The sequence below is a fragment of the Pelobates fuscus genome, chromosome 8 (assembly GCF_036172605.1).
Source record: "Pelobates fuscus isolate aPelFus1 chromosome 8, aPelFus1.pri, whole genome shotgun sequence".
In the NCBI taxonomy this organism is placed as follows: Eukaryota; Metazoa; Chordata; class Amphibia; order Anura; family Pelobatidae; genus Pelobates; species Pelobates fuscus.
Window position 1 is genome coordinate 163,550,390 of NC_086324.1, and position 20,658 is coordinate 163,571,047.

General features: G+C 42.1%; 2 protein-coding genes across 2 annotated transcripts in view; both read left to right on the forward strand.

Annotated features, from left to right (window-relative positions):
* The first annotated feature begins 6,509 nt into the window (after positions 1–6,509).
* On the forward strand, positions 6,510–15,979 carry EARS2 (glutamyl-tRNA synthetase 2, mitochondrial). The gene is made up of 9 exons (XM_063428997.1): positions 6,510–6,787; positions 7,288–7,443; positions 8,484–8,673; positions 9,062–9,534; positions 11,830–11,938; positions 12,926–13,064; positions 13,983–14,113; positions 14,955–15,090; positions 15,753–15,979. Exons 1-9 carry the CDS (start codon positions 6,661–6,663, stop codon positions 15,834–15,836), a joined length of 1,545 nt encoding a protein of 514 aa, XP_063285067.1. The 5' UTR covers positions 6,510–6,660; the 3' UTR covers positions 15,837–15,979.
* A 1,008-nt stretch (positions 15,980–16,987) lies between these two features.
* Positions 16,988–20,658, forward strand: part of COG7 (component of oligomeric golgi complex 7) — a 47,373-nt gene continuing 43,702 nt past the window's right edge. The window contains exon 1 of the mRNA XM_063430634.1: positions 16,988–17,143. The gene's annotated coding sequence lies outside the window, so the exon portion shown is untranslated. The remainder of the gene's footprint in view (positions 17,144–20,658) is intronic.

Consider the following 20,658-nt stretch of genomic DNA (forward strand, 5'->3'; position numbering starts at 1 on the left):
GGCCTGGCTGTGAGTGTTGAGCCTGGCTGTGTTGAGTCATTACACCATACTCGGTATCAGGACAGGCCTGGCTGTGATGGGCCATTATACCATACTCGGTATCAGGGCAGGCCTGGCTGTGGTGGGTCATTACACCATACTCGGTATCAGGGCAGGTCTGGCTGTGAGTGCTGAGCCTGGCTGTGGTGGGCCATTACACCATACTCCGTATCAGGGCAGGTCTGGCTGTGGTGGGTCATTACACCATACTCAGTATAAGGACAGGCCTGGCTGTGAGTGCTGAGCCTGGCTGTGATAGGTCATTACACCATACTTAGTATCAGGACAGGCCTGGCTGTGAGTGCTGAGCCTGGCTGTGGTGGGTCATTACACCATACACGGTATCAGGGCAGGCCTGGCTGTGAGTGCTGAGCCTGGCTGTGATGGTCCATTACACCATACTCGGTATCAGGGCAGGCCTGGCTGTGAGTGCTGAGCCTGGCTGTGATGGTCCATTACACCATACTCAGTATCAGGACAGGCCTGGCTGTGAATGCTGAGCCTGGCTGTGATGGGTCATTACACCATACTCTGTGTCAGTGCAGGCCTGGCTGTGAGTGCTGAGCCTGGCTGTGGTGGGTCATTACACCATGCTCGGTATCAGTGCAGGGCCTGGCTGTGAGTGCTGAGGCTGGCTGTAATGGGTCATTACACCATACTCGGTATGAGGGCAGGTCTGGCTGTGATGGGTCATTACACTATACTCCGTATCAGTGCTGAGCTGGGCTGTGATGGGTCATTACACCACACCGCGGTTATTTATTGAGCTGGCATTGGTTTCTTATTATATCTATGTTTTTACATTAATGAAAATGTGAAATTTAGAAATCAAAGCATTCCTACGGTCTATATTTGACCAATTAAAATATGTATCGATCCGGGAAGATTTTCAGGGTTATTTACTAGACATAGAAACATAGGATGTGACACTGACGGCAGATAAGAATCATTCGGCCCATTTAGTCTGCCCAATTTTCTAAATACTTTCATTAGTCCCTGGCCTTATGTTATAGTTAGGATAGCCTTATGCCTATCCCACGCATGCTTAAACTCCCTCACTGTGTTAACCTCTATTCCGCTATTCCAGGCATCCACTACCCTCTTAGTAAAGTTATACTTCCTGAAATTATTTTTAAACCTTTACCCCTCTAATTTAAGACTATGCCCTCTTGTTGTGGTAGTTTTTCTTCTTTTAAATATAGTCTCCTCCTTTACTGTGTTGATTCCCTTTATGTATTTAAATGTTTCTATCATATCCCCCCTATCTCGTCTTTCCTCCAAGCTATACATGTTAAGTTCCTTTAACCTTTCCTGGTAAGTTTTATTCTACAATCCATGAACCAGTTTACTAGCCCTTCTTTGAACTCTCTCTAGGGTATCAATATCCTTCTGAAGATACGTTCTCCAGTACTGCGTACAATACTCCAAGTGAGATCTCACCAGTGTTCTGTACAATGGCATGAGCACTTCCCTCTTTCTACTGCTAATATCTCTCACTATACAACTAAGATGTCTGCTCGCATTTCCGGCTGCTCTATTACATTGTCTGCCTACCTTTAAGTCATCTGAAATAATTACTCCTAAATCCCTTTCCTCAGATGTTGAGGTTAGTACTGTATCAAATATTCTATACCAAAGTGAGAATTCAAAGTGAATTTCAACTTTAAGGCCAACGTAGCCTAACTGAAAGCATAGGTGACTTAAAGGACCACTATAGGCACCCAGACCACTTCAGGTCAATGAAGTAGTCTGAGTGCCAGGTCCCCCCTAGTTTTAGCCCTGCAGCTAAAAACATAGCAGTTTAGAGAAACTGTTATGTTTACATTGCAGGGTTAACCCAGCCTCTAGTGGCTGTCTCCCTGACAGCCACTAGAGGCCGCTTTCACGTTTCTCAGTTAGAAAATCGCACTGAAATGCTTTCCTATGGGCGGATTTGAATGCGCGCTCGCGCCTCTGGCCACGCATGCACATTCAGCTCCAATCGGGAGCTGACTGGTTTGTTTTCCTGGCACTATCGGATCCTTTTAAACATTTTTTCCAGTTTGTCTATATTGATCTTAAATGTGAATTTTACTTTGAAAATCACTTTGAGTTCTTATGTTAGTGAATGACCTTGTTTGTCTTCAAAAATCTTTTTGTTAATAGGTTTTATGAATGTCCAATCTTCACAATTTACTTTTTTACAGAGTTATTCACCAAAGTGAGAATAATCAGGATGACAATGTGAATTTAAACTTTTAGACCAAATTGGCCAAACTGGAAACATAGCTGACTTTCTAGCTGAATTCCTGAAAATCCTCCCTTTAGTAACCATGTAAATCCTTAAAGGGACTCTCCAGTGCCAGGAAAACAGGTCCCCTCTCCCTCCCACCCCCGGTTGCTGAAGGGGTGAAAACCCCTTCCGTCACTTACCACAGGAAGCGACGATGTCCCTCGTCGCTGCTTCTTGGTCCGCCGCCGCTCCTCCCCTTCATCACGTCATCCGGCGGGGGAGACCTAATTCGAATGAGCAGCAATGCCGCACACGCGCATTAGACCTCTCTATAGGAAAGCATTGAAAATGCTTTTCAATGCTTTCCTATGGGGATTTTAGCGACGCTGGAGGTCCTCACACAGCATGAGGACGTCCAGCGACGCTATAGTACAAACTTGTGCTATGGACCAGGAAGTGCCCTCTAGTGGCTGTCTAGTAGACAGCCACACGAGGAGGAGTTAACCCTGCAAGGTAATTATTGCAGTCTGGGTGCCTGGAGTGTCCCTTTAACTCTATATATCAATAATATGAAATGCACGCTTTCAAAGGGAAGATTCCCATTAGCCCAATATTATTACCTCGGGTGGTTTTCGAGTCCAGGTCTGTCGCAAGCCACGGTATCGATTAAAATAAATGATCTCCCAGACACGCTGGGATTTTTGTAACTTTTATTCCCAATTGGAGACGCAGGACAACATTTTAGGGACTTTTTCCACCCTAGAGATTCAAACTCAAGCAGTCTTATAAAAACTGCCTCGAGGTGTCTCAAATTTCTATAGGCAGGTGGGGATTCCCTGCCAGTTACTATATGAATACATTTATAGTGATATGACCTTTGGTAGCAATGTGACAATATATTTGAATACTACTCGTACATAATATATACATATAGAACAATATCATAGTATTTCTGTATCTGCATTCCTCCCAAGATTTCAAAGGAACATTGAGTGATACTTTCCTTTTAGTGGTGTAAGTAGGGGTGTGATAATTTATGCAACTAAAATGTAATGTACAACAAGAACAATGTTCTTTTCTACATTATATTTTACACTAATATCTGTTTTTTTTGCTTTCCAATGCTTCAGTTTACTTTACTTTTATGATTAAACTTTTATTCAACAGAATGAAGTGGTACATACACAATAGTATGCAAAAATGGCCAAAGCACATTGAAGGACAAAGTGCCAACTAAAGGCAAGATATTTAATATGTATGAACCCAAAGAAGAAAGACATTTAAGACAGCTAGGTAAATTTCCACAGACCGAAAGATTTGACAAGAAGCTAAAGGTCTGTGTAACAGGGACCAGTTAAAGGGACATTATAGTCACTAGAGCAACTAAAGCTTAGTGTAGTTGTTTTGGTGCTTACTGCCTGTCCCTTTTTTAATGTAAACACTGCCTTTTCAGAGAAAAGGCAGTGTTTACATTACTGCCTAGGTGCAGTCACGCAGACGGCCAATAGAGGTGCTTCTTGGGTCAGTGCCTCACAACATGCAGCACTAACATTCAGCGTCTTCACAATCTGCATGGAGAAGATGTTGACTGGCACAGAGCAATGTTTTGCCGCGCATGCCAATAGCCTCCCAATGCTTTCCTATCGGACCGATCTCAGCCAAGAGGGCCATGCCAACCGCAGCAGACGCGCAGGAAAATCGCCTTTTTTTTTTTTAAATCCTGCGCCAAGGTGGGGCCGTGGGGCTTAACAGCTATATAGACCTACAGTGTCAGGAATACAGGTTTGCATTCTTGACATTATATTGTTCCTTAAAAGTAAACTATGCAGCTGCAACGGGAAACATGAAGTCAGGGAGTAAAGGAGAGCCACAAAGGTGGTATGAGAAATAGAAAGAAAAAAATAGAGGGCAAGATGAAAAAAGAACGAAGAAGAAGCATGTAAGAAAAAAACAAGAAAAAAGAAGACACAGGAATGGGGGTTTAAATGGTAAAAGGGAAGGATGAGATCCAAACCCTCAGCTTGAAGGAGATAGTATGTGTATCCCCGTCCCCCACCTAGGCAGCTTAATCAGTGTTAGTGTAGAGTTGATAGTTGTCGGCAGCTGTGCGGCGTCAAGGCTGTTATGGGCAGAATTATATTTGCAAATATGGAAAACTATACTGTTGCTTAGAGTGACTATTTAAATGGACACTCTATGCACTATAACTATTTCATCTCATCGAGAGTATTTTAAGTGTTTTATTTCCAAATTCCAAGTGAGCTTCCATGTGTCTTGCAGTGAGTAGAGGCTTCCTTCTGGCCAGCCTGCCATGAAGGCCAGATCAGGGTCTAAATACTTTCTGAATGTGTCATGTGCTGTGTCATATAGTTCCTATTCGGTTCCCTCGTGCAGAGGGAACTTGCTGGCATTTCGGATCTGGACTACCGTACGGGTGGGACCAGTCTGATATGCTTCAGATATGTTCTCTCTGTAATGGCACAAGTGAGCAAAAACAATTTTGAGACCTGAGCGGGGATGTGACGAAGGGCAAGCTATTGAGTCTCTCTAAGCTTTTGTCTGTTCTCATTCTTTCTTTTTCCTATAAGGTGTACACCCTTGTTGAAACACTTAAAGGAAAACTATAGTGACAGAAATACAAACATGTATTCCTGTCACTATAGCTGTGAGAGCAATGTCTAGGCCCCTGGCCCTCCTGTCAACTATTTTATTTAAGTGCTGTGTAGGCCCGCCAGTGCTGGCTCCACCCCTGATCCGTCTCCTTGTCTGAGATCATCAAAATTGATCATCTCAGCCAATACAATGCTTTCCCATAGAAAAGCATCGGGAGGCTATTGTGAATGCGCGGCAAAATGCCACTCTGCCTCAATCTGCAACTCCTCACAGAGACGCATTGAATCAATGCATCTCTATGGGGAAAGTTCTGCGTCTCCAGACAGAAAGCATGTGTTTAGAAATCAGTCTGTGTAAATAAGATACTTTGTTCTTGTTCTATTTCACATTTTAGCTGCACCCTTACTCACGCCCCTAAAATTTAAGTGTCTCTCATTACCCATTATGAAATGTTGGGAGGTATGCAACAACAGCCCATTCTAGTAATTCTGGTGTAGAGTCTTGGAGCAGCGTCGGTCTATGGTGGTTTGGGTTAGCCCAGCTTTTAGCTGTCAGGATCCCGCAGGCGGCTGCGAGGGGAGGCTGCAGTCCGCTCGCAGCACTCACCCTCCAGCCGTCCGCGGTCCCCTTCCCGGCGTACGCTCGGCGGGCGGCATCCTCCCAGCCTCGGATGCCGCCCGCGTCTTCCTCTCCGTCCCCCAGCGGCAGCATGCATGACGCTGCACGCTGGGAGACCGCCCATTTTTGTAAACGCCGGGGTCAGCCGGCGTTAAAGGCACAGTGCCTCAATCACAGTGGGAGGTATAGATATCTCCCACGTGTGATTGTTAATTCTGATTGGAAATTATCCAATCAGAATTAAACACAGGATTTATATACTTACCTTTCCTATCTCTCAGCGCCCTGTTGTGGTCTTTGCTTGCTAGTATTGCTACTGAAACTTGTGCTTCTGGTTACGTACTCTCTGGCTTGTTTATCTGACTTTGTGACTTTCTCCTACCCTTTGACCTCGGCTTGTCTCTCGATATTCTGTCTTCTGGTTCCCCTTACTCGGCTTGTCTCCTGACTATAGTTTGTGTGCTTAGCCCGGCCACTCTAAGGTCCGGTACTGCACCTTTTCTGTGTGTGTTAGCGTGTTTTGGTTCCCAGAATCGTGACATTAGCAATAAATGTAAAAATACAATCGCACCTTAGGTCCATCACCATTTTCTCTCTCCGTGCAGACGTTAATGGAAATTCACTGAAAGCTAGAGGTTCCCCCTAAATCAGGCACTGCGTTCTAAATGGCTTTTACCAACTCATACGCAGTCAGTCCCACACAATAATTAACTAGTGGGAATTCAAAGAGGATTTACAATTTTAGGCCCAAATAAATTAGTATTTTTTTTTATTTGGCTTGAAATTCCCTTTAAATACCCAACAATTAGCACTTTTAGTGAATAACCCTGATAATGACCAATGTAACTATGGGTAAAAGTGTATAGGAACTTTTATAGCAAGGATCCACAAATCATATTAAACTTTACTTAAAATGGACAACTCCTCTTGGAATATAGACCCGCGGGACCGCGCATACTGGGCGGGGGCGCGCACTCTGGCACTAACATTCCTTTTTACTTTCAGTTCAGGAGACAGAGGCAGAATAAGCCTTGGGTGGGCGGGGCTTAGCTGTGAGTAGTCGCTGATTGGCTGTCTGGCTGTCATGCTTTGCAGTTCGCTAGCCGGGCGCTTCCTGCACGTGTGACCGTGCTGCAGCTCCCCTCCTCGGCCAAGGGCACGCACGCCAGCCCGGGGATATGAGGCCTCTGGTCAGAGCATTAGCCCTGTCTCGGGTCCTGGAGCTGGTAAGAAGTCCTGGGAGGAGGTGCTGTTCAGGGGAGCCAGGGAAGGAAATTCGTGTCCGATTTGCTCCCAGCCCAACTGGTAGGGTCCTATAATATTCAATATTTATTCTATGTGTTTATATATTATTATTATAATATATTATATTTATTATTAATTAATTATATTTTTATATATTATATTATTATATTTATTATTTATTATATTATGTTATTATTATTATTATTATATTTTTATATCTGCATCCTGCTCCCTGTGCAATACAAATAGCCCTCATTGTAAATGAATTTAAAGATCTGTACCTTATGTTACAGCTAGAAGAATGCCCATTATTAATTTGGAGATCTGTACCCTACATACTTTTCAATTAAAAAAACGTGAAAAACTAGTAGTTAATAGAAGAATGAAGGATTTAAAACACACACACACACACGTACTAGTTAGAAATATTAAACCTCTATTTATCAACATTTCAGTTTCGTAATCAAACTGATTTTATTAAGTACAAGAAACACTCCAAATGATAAACTATGTTAAATAGACAGCTAATTGATGACATGCGCGATTTGTTCTTTTCTTAGGTTTTCTACACTTAGGCGGCTTGCGTACAGCCTTATACAACTACCTGTTTGCCAAGAAACATGGCGGGACCTTTATTCTTCGTCTTGAAGACACAGATAGAAGTCGACTAGTGCCTGGAGCAGCCGAGAGCATTGAGGACATGCTGGAATGGGCAGGTATTTATGGGAGTTCTACTTCTACATATAGAACTATGATGAATGTAGCTAGTGCTCTGCCTGTGACCTTCTCCTGCTCGCACCCGTACGGCCAACTCGCGCTTGCAGGACTTCTCGCGGGCGGCTCCCTTCTTATGGAATAGCCTGCCTACCGCCATCAGACTCTCCCCTAGTCTTTAATCATTTAAGAAGTCCTTAAAACCCATCTCTTTAGGAAAGCTTATGGCCTCCCAGAGTAACCTCTACCTTACATACCCGTCTCTTGCTCTCTCCTAAAGGGCTGCACTCTACTCTCTCCTCCAGCTCTGCCTTCCTCCCATCTTATTTGATTGCTATTTCCTGTCCTATTGTGTTTTACACCCCACCTCCTATAGACTGTAAGCTCGTTTGAGCAGGGCCCTCTTCAACCTATCGTTCCTGTAAGTTTTCTTGTAATTGTCCTATTTATAGTTAAATCCCCCCCTCATAATATTGTAAATCTGTTGACATTGGTATACTGCTTGCTGCTCTCTGAAAGGCTGAAGTTGGCTTCACAAACACAAATCTGTAGTAAATTGCCAGGTAGGCACAGTTTACTAAATGATGGATAACTAAAGGAACACTCTAAACTCCATAAACATTAATACGTATTGACGCTGTCAGCCAATTAACTCAGTATGGCTTACTCGGTACCTGGCAGACCCCATGTGGGCACTACACTTTACCTAGGGGCGTCTTTTTATACTTATTTAGGGTAATAAATTGGCCAGTGTTTAATAAAGTCAGTTAACCCTTTATAGGATTTCCAATTATGATGGGGAGATTAGCAGGGAAGTTATAAGTATTCATTTAAAACGTCACACCTTTTTGTAATTTTTGGTTTGTCTTATGATATTTGTATGGATTATTTTAATTAGAGATCTTGATTTTTGGGAGTTAGTTTCGTCTTTTTTCCTTTACCTTATTGTCTAGCTTTTTCCTCCGTTTCTTTTTGGCGTGGTGAGTTTTTCTTGTAAGTTGTCCTATATAATATAACTAGTAGGTTTCTCTGTGCAATCCAGGGATCCCACCAGATGAGAGCCCGAGGCAAGGAGGACCATGCGGCCCATATGAGCAATCTAAACGCTTGGATCTGTATCAGAATGCGGCACAGACTCTGCTTGAGAATGGAATGGCCTATCGCTGTTTTTGCACACCTCAGAGACTGGAGCTGCTTAAGAAAGATGCTCTTAGAAACAGACAGACCCCTCGGTATGACCAGATATGTAAATTACATCAATATCTAAGATACGACACATCAAGCTGTACCTGGTTGATAGATTAATAAAACACAGTAAAGACCAATTTAATCCCACAGGGATACAAAATCTGGTAGGTTATGCTGGTTGTCAATGTTGAATCATAGCCAGGGGAGGTTTGGCAAGGGCTGCCTAAACAGAAACAAAGTGATTTAACAGTGAATTGAGCAGTGAAACTTGAGAGGCATGATCTATACACTAAAACTGCTTCATTAAGCTAAAGTTGTTTAGGGGACTATAGTGTCCCTTTAAATTGTTAGAAGTATAGGTTTGTTCCTTTTACATTGCTCCCATTTCTAAACTATTTTTTTTTTTTTTTCTCCCTCTCTTTCTGCTGTAAGATATGATAACCGTTGCCGGCACCTCACAACAAAGCAAGTGCAGGAAAAAATGTCAAGTGGTTCCCCTTATGTGATCCGATTCAGTTTACAAGAAGGCGCCCAACCTTTCAGGGATCTAGTTTATGGATGGACTCAGCACGATGTGGCAAGTGTGGAAGGGGACCCTGTGATTATAAAAGGGGATGGATTCCCCACGTACCACATGGCCAATGTGGTGGACGATCACAACATGGGAGTGAGTCATGTACTGCGAGGAGCAGAATGGCTCATCTCGACATCCAAACACTTGCAGCTTTACCAGGCCTTCAACTGGCAACCGCCATTATATGCCCATCTTCCTCTCTTACTCAACAAAGATGGCACTAAACTGTCCAAGCGGCAAGGAGACATTTTTATTCAGCACTATGCTCAATGTGGATACCTGGCCGATGCCCTGTTGGATCTCATCACGAACTGTGGATCTGGATTTCCTGGTAACCCTGATATGCAAAACCTAAAAAGCAGAGATCAGAGAACATAGCACCTCTTCCCACAAATTCAACATTATTCATGGGCTGTTTAATAGAATTGTCTCACAGTATTCAGTATTAACAGAGTGCTCATACTAGGAGTGTCCTTCCTCTCTATAGAAAAGTACTGTGCAGATAAAAAGATTTATTGCAACTGAGCAGTAAAAACGCACTGTCCATTGTAAAGTCATAAGACTTCGTTTATTCGCCCCTAGCATACTAAAAAACAAAAAACACAGCATCAAAAAGACTAATTTTGCCAATACAAAAAAGGGTCGATTGTCACCCAAGACGTTGGGTGGCTGGCTGGTGGGATTTATCTTTTTGATGCTGTGTTTTTGGATTGACTTTAGAACCCTTAATTTCTGTTTTATTTCATTTTGGAAATTAGGTTTTTAATGATCAGTTGCATCAGATATTTTTTTACATGCACTAACCTGAAATACAAAACAAGCCCGTGGCAAAAAATAAAATATTGCCATGTTCTGGAGCGGGCAAAAAACTGAGTTAGAGAACTGCACTATACACGTGAAATGATCGGTTTTCGTTTTATTTGGAAAGTTTAACTAAAGCCGCATTGTCAGGAATTTTTATTGTTACTAAATTTGAAAACTCAGTCAGCCAGTCCGCATGTGCATACGGTACATTAGTCCACGCTTCAGATGCTCCCCTTGTGTCAACTGGATCCATCAGTGATTTCTTATGGGACACCATCCATGCTCTGTGGTGTAGAAAATTAGGGCCAGGCTGCCATAGGAATGATTATTTGCTTTACTTATTTATGGCTACAGTAATCAGTTAAACATGGTCTGGCCCTGACAGCTTCTCATGGAATATGGTTTATTGATTTAACCCCTTAAAGACACATGACATGTGTGACATGTCACGATTCCCTTTTATTCCAGAAGTTTGGTCCTTAAGGGGTTAAAAAAGAATGATTGTGCTAAAAGAACAAACTTGACAGAGCTGCTACAACTTTAACCCCTTAAGGACCAAACTTCTGGAATAAAAGGGAATCATGACATGTCACACATGTCATGTGTTCTTAAGGGGTTAAAGAGACACCCCAGACTCCTAAATCACTTTAGCTTGCTGAATTGCTTTATGTGTCAAGAGCATGTCCGTTTTTTCCATTTTCAAGAGATTTCAATAGAAATTGGCACTTTTATAAAAGTCTCCTTGTTACACCCCTCTTGCTGTCAATCAGACAACATATCCTTTTACTTCTTGGTTGTTTCGCTCATTAGTCCATAGCAACTGCCTTGCAAAGATTTCTCATTGAGCTCCATTGCGAAGTCCATGATTGGACAACCACAGAAAGTCTGTGCTGGGGAAGAAGCGGGGGAAGGGATTGCAAAGGCTGCAGAGATCTGCAACTTTTGTTAGCTGTTTATTGTTATACTTCTATTGAAAAAAAATGCATATATATGTTTTTTTATTGAGGTTATAGCTACTAAAGTCTAATTTTTAATTATTTTATTTTGTGTTTGGACAGTGGGGTGTCCCTTTAAAATGTGTTGTGTTTTTTTTTTATTTTGTTTGCTTACCCTCTTCTTTAAAGGAACACTAGTGACAGGAATACAAACATGTATTCCTGTCTCTATAGCTGTGAAAGCAATATTTAGGCTCCTGGCCCACCTGTCAGGAAAGTTAAAAACTTATTTTGCTCACCTTTTTCCAGCTCTGCATGGGTCTGCTCGTGACTGGCCCGCCTCCTTGGCTGAGATCATTCAACTTAACTATCTCAGCCAATCCAATGCTTTCCTGTAGAAAAGCATTGGGATGCTATTGCGTATACGCGGGAAAATGCAGCGCTCCAATCGGCATCTTATACACATGCATTGAATCAATGCATCTCTATGAGGAATGTGACATCCTCCAAACATGTACGTGTGGCATATGCACTAGAACAACCGTCTCACTGGAGGGTTCATGCTCATGTAGCAGCTCCACTCAACCTATGTGATGCTGCTCGGTGATTTACAACTTATCCCAAAAGTCTTGCGCTGGGCAGTGGTGTAAGATCAGACCAGTATGAGATGCTCCTAAGAGTCTTCCTGTTTCTAAAACTAACCAAGCAAGCTTTAAGAACTACATTTTCCCACAAATGATCTATATAATGTATTTAAAATGAACTTGGAATGATTTTTCCTATAGTTAAAATTGATTAGTGGGGGAATGTTTTTTTTTTTAAATATATAAATAAATATGTCTTCAACAAAACCCATTAATAATTTATTTGGGATTTATTTCTTGTAGAAAATCAAATGGGCCGTACTCTGGATATACTCACAGAGCAGTACGAAGTAGAAAAAACTAGTACTCACTTCGCTCTACTGGATCTGGATAAACTCAATGACTTTAATAGGTTAGTGTGAGTAATGACTTTTCTTGGGGTGCAATTGTTGAACACATCGTAGCAAAATAAGAATGAATCCTATGGGCATTTAAGGTTTACCTGGGGTCTTAAGGGACCCGGTACAAAATCTGAGAGCAGCACTCCCATATACCTACTTCTGTTTGTATTATAATAATCCGTTATTGCTAAAGGGGCAGTGTAAAAATACATTTATCAATTGTAAATAAAATTTAAAATAAAAAAAACAAACACTTGTGCCAGTTCCAAATATATGTGGTTACAGGTGCGTTATGGTATGTACAGTTGACGATCACAACAAATCACCAGACTAATGCCTCCATTTCTTATTTTTGGATAACCGTTTTAAAAGTATTTATTTTTTTTTTTTTTAATATCCCCAAATGTATAATTGAAATATATTTAGATAGATAAAAAAAAGTTAATAGATTCACACATTTGTCGAAATATTAAATAATTTTAAATGTTTATCCCAAAAAAATGAAATCAAGGCCCAACTAACCAAGAGAGCTTCCAGATTGCGTCCGAGTTTGGGAATGGCAACGTTGCATTTCCAGTTGGCTGACCGTTCTCTCAATGATGTTGAGTCTATCATTTTTACTTTGTTACATTGTGGGATGCCGTGTAGATCTTTTGGAGAGGCGTGATTTGTAGGCCATCTATTAGGAGTCTTGCTCTTCCTGTCCGTATATACTTGAGCTGTTTTCTGCCTCTACAAATCTTGGATTATATCAAATAGCCATAGGGAAGCCTCACTTTCCACGTTTTTGTGTGAAGGAGCCTCAAAACGGGAGAGAAGTGGAAACGCTTAAACCTGTGTTATATAGCCATTGTGACACCAACATCATTTTTTTTACTATTCTAAATACTGATGATCTGCAATAGAATCAACATGTCCAATTCCCACGTTCATTTTTGTAATTATAAAGTGGCTACCAGAGTGCTTCTGAGATAAGTTTTCTTTCATTCGACCGCCAGAATACACCTGACCAAGTCAATTGAAAACCCCAAGACCAGGATAAAGTTAATTACCCAGCTCCAAGTGTTGTTAAAGGAAACATACCGGGATTTGGAGCTGGACCAGACATACATAGAGAGAATTCTGTTACTCCGGAAGGTATGCAAGGAACGTACAATTCTGTTTCTTCAGGTTTATTTGTTAATACATAGCCAGAATGTTTTGAAACTGTTTATAAAATCATTAATATTAAAAATTTATAACGATAATTACCTGATTTATAAACATAATCATATCATTGTGTTACTGTCTGCACTTTAAAAATGGCTCAGACCTCGTGTTGTTAGAAATATCTAATTTTCCCCCCCCCCCTTATCTGTTAAAGGGTTTCTACAAGCATCATAACCACTACAGCCAGCTGTACTGGTTATGATGACAGGAGTATCCTGACCCCATTTCCTGGTAACGGGGTAAAACTATTTTGCAAAGTTTTCCTTCATATCTGGACCCTTGCTAGGCTCCTGGTCTCCTCTGGTGCTGGGTGACTTATATCCTTCTGCAGAATTACAAAAAACAGATGACGATTCTGCCACTCATTCATTGGCTGCTAGCGTCAGCTGACTGCTCTTAGATAGTGAATGACATTCTGTGCATAGAAATATACACAGTATTAACATTAGCCAGCCTAGAATTCATATTCACCAGCCCCGTACAAAATGTGAGAGCAGTACTTATATACCTGCTTCAGTTTTTATTATAATAATTCACTATTGCTAAGACAGCATTGTAAAAATAAAGGCCCGACAGTGCTAAAGGAGTTGGAGTTATACCTCCTGCAGCGAAGGTTTCGATGTGCAGTGTTTCAAAGTTAAACGCTGCACATATAGTCTCCAGGTCTTTGAGTAAGCTTTTAAGCAGATTTATTCATTTCAATAATTGTCCTTTAGCCTGATGAGATCATTGTTTTGCAATGCCTTACGGACAGAAAATGTTGTCAGTGCCATATGAAATGACTAGTATTTCAATAAATGTTTGAGACCATTTAAATATATAAAGCTGTATTTGTTTTTCTTTTAGGGACATTTGTGCCGACTGACAGACCTCATATCTCCTGAATACTCCTACCTGTGGATTCGACCCTCTGTCCCTAAAGAAGAGCTGCAGAGACTGTCACATAAGGCAACAGAGATTGGAGTGCTAGCTGTACGGTGTGTATTACGGCCAAACCTGCAAACTCTTTGGTTTTGGCGATTTACTGCCTGCACGTTAGGTGAAACCCCTCTTCTCTGGCTGGGGAGGTGGTGTAGAACTCAGTCCTTCCCCCTTCCGCTCTTTGGGGCTGCACTGCTTTTAGGGAGCAATTAGCCTCTTACCTTGATAAGATTTATTAGTGCAATTATACCTGGATCTGTTAATCTTCAAAGGTCTCTTCCTACGTGTTTACAAGTGGGAAAATTTTTCTGATTCCACACAGTCATTCATTCTTTAAACAATTAGCACTCTCTGGTACATGTTGTGTTCTCATATGAATTTAATCATTAATGTGATAAAGCTGTATAACTCTGGACACTGATTTAATAGTGGTTCCAAACGGGGCTGAACAAACAATTAAATGCCATGTTTTCCGAGTTTTTACTGCTGGCTGCAGACATCCTATGCACCAATCCCGAGAATGGCTGGTACTATTGTCCTGCACACCACCAGCGCTGGCCTGATGCAAAGGACAGACACTTTATTAGACATTTAAACAGTAGCACGGTAGATGCACGGTGCTCTTCCAGGGTTATTCACGAAGGCGGAATTAACCAGGAAATGTAACATTTTAGGCCAAAGTGAGCAGGAAATAATGGTTTAGAGAGTTTAGTGAACAATCCAAGTGGTTGTTGACCTGGTCACGTCCCTGTCCATTCTGTCCTTTGGAATATTTTACTCTATTCAGTCTGCATTTTATCTGATGAATTCTGTCACTTACACACACTTCACGAAACATGAGAACTGACTAGCGGCGCTGTAGTTAGTGTTTTACAGCATGTATTATTTTACATATAGACTCCTGCAGGATCGCTACAATGATTTTACTTTGGAAGAGTTAAATGAAGAACTGAGAAGCCATTTGCAGCGGTTGGAAGGCACAAAGTACAGCGCTGCCATGAAACTTCTCCGCATGACACTCAGTGGCCAACAGGTACGTCTTGACTCACACTGTTAATATAGCACTAAATTGACAACTGTTCAAAATGTAAAATATAGATATTTTTTTTGGATTTTTTTTTTAAATCAATGACTCCGACATCCTAAACAGTAATATTTAAAAATTAAATCATGTTTCCATAAAATTGCACGCGAGATCACAGACTGACAATGTTCAGCCGCTTCTTTATTGCTGCTGAGTAAACTATACACATTTTCTATTGCTTGTCTATTATTTAGTTGATGGATTATAAATGGGAAGTCAAATTGGTTGGATTAAAACAGTTTCTAAGAAATAAAATCCAACACCAGGACCTCATACAACTGTCTCGAATGTCCATAGTATACAAGAAACACAGACAAATAAATTGCTTAATGTGAATACATTCTTCCCCAATTATTAAGTCCATCAATTGAAAATGTTAAGAAGAAATAGGACATTAAAAAAAATAAAACCTACTTTTTTTTCCCTTCTAAGTCTTCCTTTTTCATTCCACAAGTGTTACATTTTGGATAGGAGGTCTCAATATGTACTCTGATCTTACCATCATTGGATATTTATATACTTCTGAAATGTAGCGTTATTTATCGTGTTGATGTACTTGAACCATATTGCCACAATGAGGCTGGATCATGCTCTGTTTTTTCTTCCCATAGCACGGCCCTAGTGTAGCAGAGATGATATTGTCACTGGGACCAACGGAATCTGTCGTGCGGATTCAAAATGCTCTCATTAACTGAATATGACAATGGTGTCTACGTTGGTCTGCGCCTGAATACCTGCTGCTTAATACATTTATTCGGCTAAAGTTTTCTGGTGATCACTTGTGAAATGTTTCAGTGGCAGAACATCTGGCAATCTTACACTGACTTCATGCCAATAAAACTATAAATAGATCATTATCAATAAATGATTCTTAGTATAAATCAGCTTCTGCGTGGTATGTCAGAAATGTGATTACAGTGGTGTTTTGTATTTATAAATACGTTGTAAAATCTTACTGCTTTCGGTAACATTGTAAAGGCAGGTAAGTGGTGGGAACTTTTGGTTTCTGTGAGCCTCCTCATTCTGTTCCTGATGATCCAAGACATCGTTTGCAAATTGCAGGATTACACCAAGTTTGCTACACACAGCATACATTTACATAAGCAAGACTCCAACAGATGTTTTGAACTTTGTGATCCTAGTATGAGGTTTTGCCAGTTTATAACATATGATTTTTTTTGTACATGCACACCGAAACATTGACAAAACTGTAGAATGCACAACATTTTCTGTACACCGCAAGAATATATGTAGTTTTATGTCTCCAGAAACTGCCATTAATTTCTCATAAACACACGTCACCGTATACCCTCTCGGTATTTTGTTCTCTCTATAAATGAATCGCATTTGATTATTAAACAGACTGACATCTGAAACTCTCACATTCTGGATGAACACAATAGGATTTGTAATAGTAAGTTAGAGACATTTTCTGCACATATTGTAGAATTTGATTATTGGAAATTCCATACAAACCTGGAGAATGGCAGAGGAAGTTATTAAAGTTTTGTTAATCTTTTACTTCTTTTGCTTTAAGGGAATGGAACCTGAAAAGGGTAAACTGCAAACACACATACTTCATTCCACCAAGGATTATTTTTATTTAGAGAATGAGGTTTAAAAGCAATAAATATAATCTGTATATATAAATAGCTCCCACTATCTGTTGCCACCTGTTAATATTTCACACTGAGAAAGGCCAGTTTTGGTTTTAGCTGCTCTCACCATGTGATGGGCAAGGAATGTTCAGCTCACTATATGGAACGTTCTATGATTCTCCTAAAGCCGGAACGAACGGCGCGCTGCCTGTGTTTCCACGTTGCGAGTTTACAGAGCGCATCGGACGTGACGTCACTCGTCGTGTCACCATGGCTCCCGTGGCCAATCCGGAAGTGTAACCGTGACAGCTCTGCGGCTGGAGGATCGGTACCGTGACCGGTGTGGAACCCCGGGAGTGCAGTGCCCGCGGCTGGCCATAGGGCGGCGCTGCTTGTGGTGACCGGTAGGGTATTATTATTATGTGTTATGGAAAATGAGACCTAGAGGAGCTGCTCAGGGGACAAACTAAAAGGAATAACAGCATAGAATGCCCATAGACTGTAACAGGGCATTCCATGCCCATAGACTGTAACATGGCGTGGAAAGCCCATAGACTGTAACATGGCATGGAATGCCCATAGACTGTAACAGGGCATGCAATGCCCATAGACTGTAACAGGGCATGGAATGCCCATAGACTGTAACATGGCATGGAATGCCCATAGACTGTAACAGGGTATGGAATGCCCATAGACTGTAACAGGGTATGGAATGCCCACAGACTGTAACAGGGCATGGAATGCCCACAGACTGTAACATGGCGTGGAATGCCCATAGACTGTAACATGGCATGGAATGCCCATAGACTGTAACAGGGCGTGGAATGCCCATAGACTGTAACAGGGCATGGAATGCCCATAGACTGTAACAGGGCATGGAATGCCCATAGACTGTAACAGGGCATGCAATGCCCATAGACTGTAACATGGCATGGAATGCCCATAGACTGTAACAGGGCGTGGAATGCCCATAGACTGTAACATGGCATGGAATGCCCATAGACTGTAACATGGCGTGGAAAGCCCATAGACTGTAACATGGCATGGAATGCCCATAGACTGTAACAGGGCATGCAATGCCCATAGACTGTAACAGGGCATGGAATGCCCATAGACTGTAACATGGCATGGAATGCCCATAGACTGTAACAGGGCGTGGAATGCCCATAGACTGTAACAGGGCATGGAATGCCCATAGACTGTAACATGGCATGGAATGCCCATAGACTGTAACAGGGCATGCAATGCCCATAGACTGTAACATGGCATGGAATGCCCATAGACTGTAACAGGGCGTGGAATGCCCATAGACTGTAACATGGCATGGAATGCCCATAGACTGTAACATGGCATGGAATGCCCATAGACTGTAACAGGGCATGGAATGCCCATAGACTGTAACAGGGCATTCCATGCCCATAGACTGTAACATGGCGTGGAAAGCCCATAGACTGTAACATGGCATGGAATGCCCATAGACTGTAACAGGGCATGCAATGCCCATAGACTGTAACAGGGCATGGAATGCCCATAGACTGTAACAGGGCATGGAATGCCCATAGACTGTAACATGGCATGGAATGCCCATAGACTGTAACAGGGCGTGGAATGCCCATAGACTGTAACAGGGCGTGGAATGCCCATAGACTGTAACATGGCATGGAATGCCCATAGACTGTAACAGGGCATGCAATGCCCATAGACTGTAACATGGCATGGAATGCCCATAGACTGTAACAGGGCGTGGAATGCCCATAGACTGTAACATGGCATGGAATGCCCATAGACTGTAACATGGCATGGAATGCCCATAGACTGTAACATGGCATGGAATACCCATAGACTGTAACAGGGCATGGAATGCCCATAGACTGTAACATGGCATGGAATGCCCATAGACTGTAACAGGGCATGGAATGCCCATAGACTGTAACATGGCAGCGGAATGCCCATAGACTGTAACATGGCATGGAATGCCCATAGACTTTAACAGGGCATGGAATGCCCATAGACTGTAACATGGCAGCGGAATGCCCATAGACTGTAACAGGGCATGGAATGCCCATAGACTGTAACAGGGCATGGAATGCCCATAGACTGTAACAGGGCATGGAATGCCCATAGACTGTAACAGGACATGGAATGCCCACATACTGTAACAGGGCATAGGATGCCCACATACTGTAACAGGGCATGGAATGCCCACAGACTGTAACAGGGCATAGAATGCCCATAGACTGTAACAGGGCATGGAATGCCCATAGACTGTAACAGGGCATGGAATGCCCATAGACTGTAACAGGGCATGAAATGCCCATAGACTGTAACATGGCATGGAATGCCCATAGACTGTAACAGGGCGTGGAATGCTCATAGACTGTAACAGGGCATGGAATGCCCATAGACTGTAACATGGCAGCGGAATGCCCATAGACTGTAACATGGCATGGAATGCCCATAGACTGTAACAGGGCAGCGGAATGCCCATAGACTGTAACATGGCATGGAATGCCCATAGACTGTAACATGGCATGGAATGCCCATAGACTGTAACAGGGCAGCGGAATGCCCATAGACTGTAACAGGGCATGAAATGCCCATAGACTGTAACAGGGCATGAAATGCCCATAGACTGTAACAGGGCATGAAATGCCCATAGACTGTAAAGAGACACTCCGGATTCCTAAAGCACTTAAAGGGACACTCCAGGCCGTCTATAATTATACCCAACTGCCATACTGCCACCTAGTGCTAGGATACCAAACAGCAGTTGTAGGTGAATTAAAAGGACACTCCAGGCACCCAGACCACTTCTCCCAATTGGAATGGTCTGGGTGGCAACTCCCATCACCCTTAACCCTGCAAGTGTAATTATTGCAGTTTTTTTTATAAACTGCAATAATTAACTTGCAGGGTTAACTCCACCTCTAGTGGCTGTCTACATTTCGTGTGCTATAGCGTCGCTGGATGTCCTCACGCTATTTGAAGACCTCCAGCGTCGCTGCAATCCCCATAGGAAAGCTCAATGCTTTCCTATGGGGAGGTCTATTGCGCGTGCGCGGCATTGTCGTGCATACACATTATGTTTCCCCCACGGGGGCCGCGCATGCACAATAGGTCTCCCCTGCTGGATGACGTCGGCGGGGGAGGAGCGTGGGCAGACCCTGACCCAGCGCTGAGGGACATCGGCGCTCTATACAGGTAAGTCACTGAAGGGGTGGGAGGGGAGGGAGAGGGGACCTGCAGTGCCAGGAAATCGGTTTGTTTTCCTGGCACTGGAGAGTCCCTTTAACATGGCAGTGGAATGCCCATAGACAATAATGGAAGTATAAGGAACGCCCATATACAATAATGGAAGTATAAGGAACGCCCATAGAGAATAATGGAAACAAACTTTAAATTAGAGACAAAACTATTAGACATATAAAATAAATCTTTTGCTGGCATACTCAGAGTTTAGTGTCAATTTTTAGAATTGAGATTAGGTGGGATTATCATTGTTTTCTATGGAATGACAATGGTGAATGACTAAAGAGAATGCCCATAGAGTATAATGGGAGGCAACACATAAACTCATTTGCAGGTAAAACTGTGTCATATAGCAAATTAACTTTTATCAGGACGTACTTGGAAACCAGAGCAATCTGAATGTACCTTTCCTGGTTAAATACCTTGTTATTATTATTATTATTATTATTTAGCAAATTCATCTTTACCACAGGTGTTCCCCAAGTACAGCAGCAGATTGTAAAATTAAAAGTAACTGGGATTATAGCATTTTTCTATGGAATGACAGGTGAATGATACAATGGAATGCCCATAGAGTATAATGGGAAGCAATACGTGACTTGGAATTTGAACCTTGAAACATATTAAGTAAATCTTTTGCTGGCATACTCCGAGTTCAGTGGCAATTTTT

Bases quoted from the DNA above. Each gene is read 5' to 3' on its own strand.
- EARS2 (XM_063428997.1), top strand. From the start codon at position 6,661: ATGAGGCCTCTGGTCAGAGCATTAGCCCTGTCTCGGGTCCTGGAGCTG. The intron at 6,788-7,287 runs GTAGGGTCCTAT...TTCTTTTCTTAG, and splicing joins ATTTGCTCCCAGCCCAACTG to GTTTTCTACACTTAGGCGGC. The intron at 7,444-8,483 runs GTATTTATGGGA...TGTGCAATCCAG, and splicing joins GGACATGCTGGAATGGGCAG to GGATCCCACCAGATGAGAGC.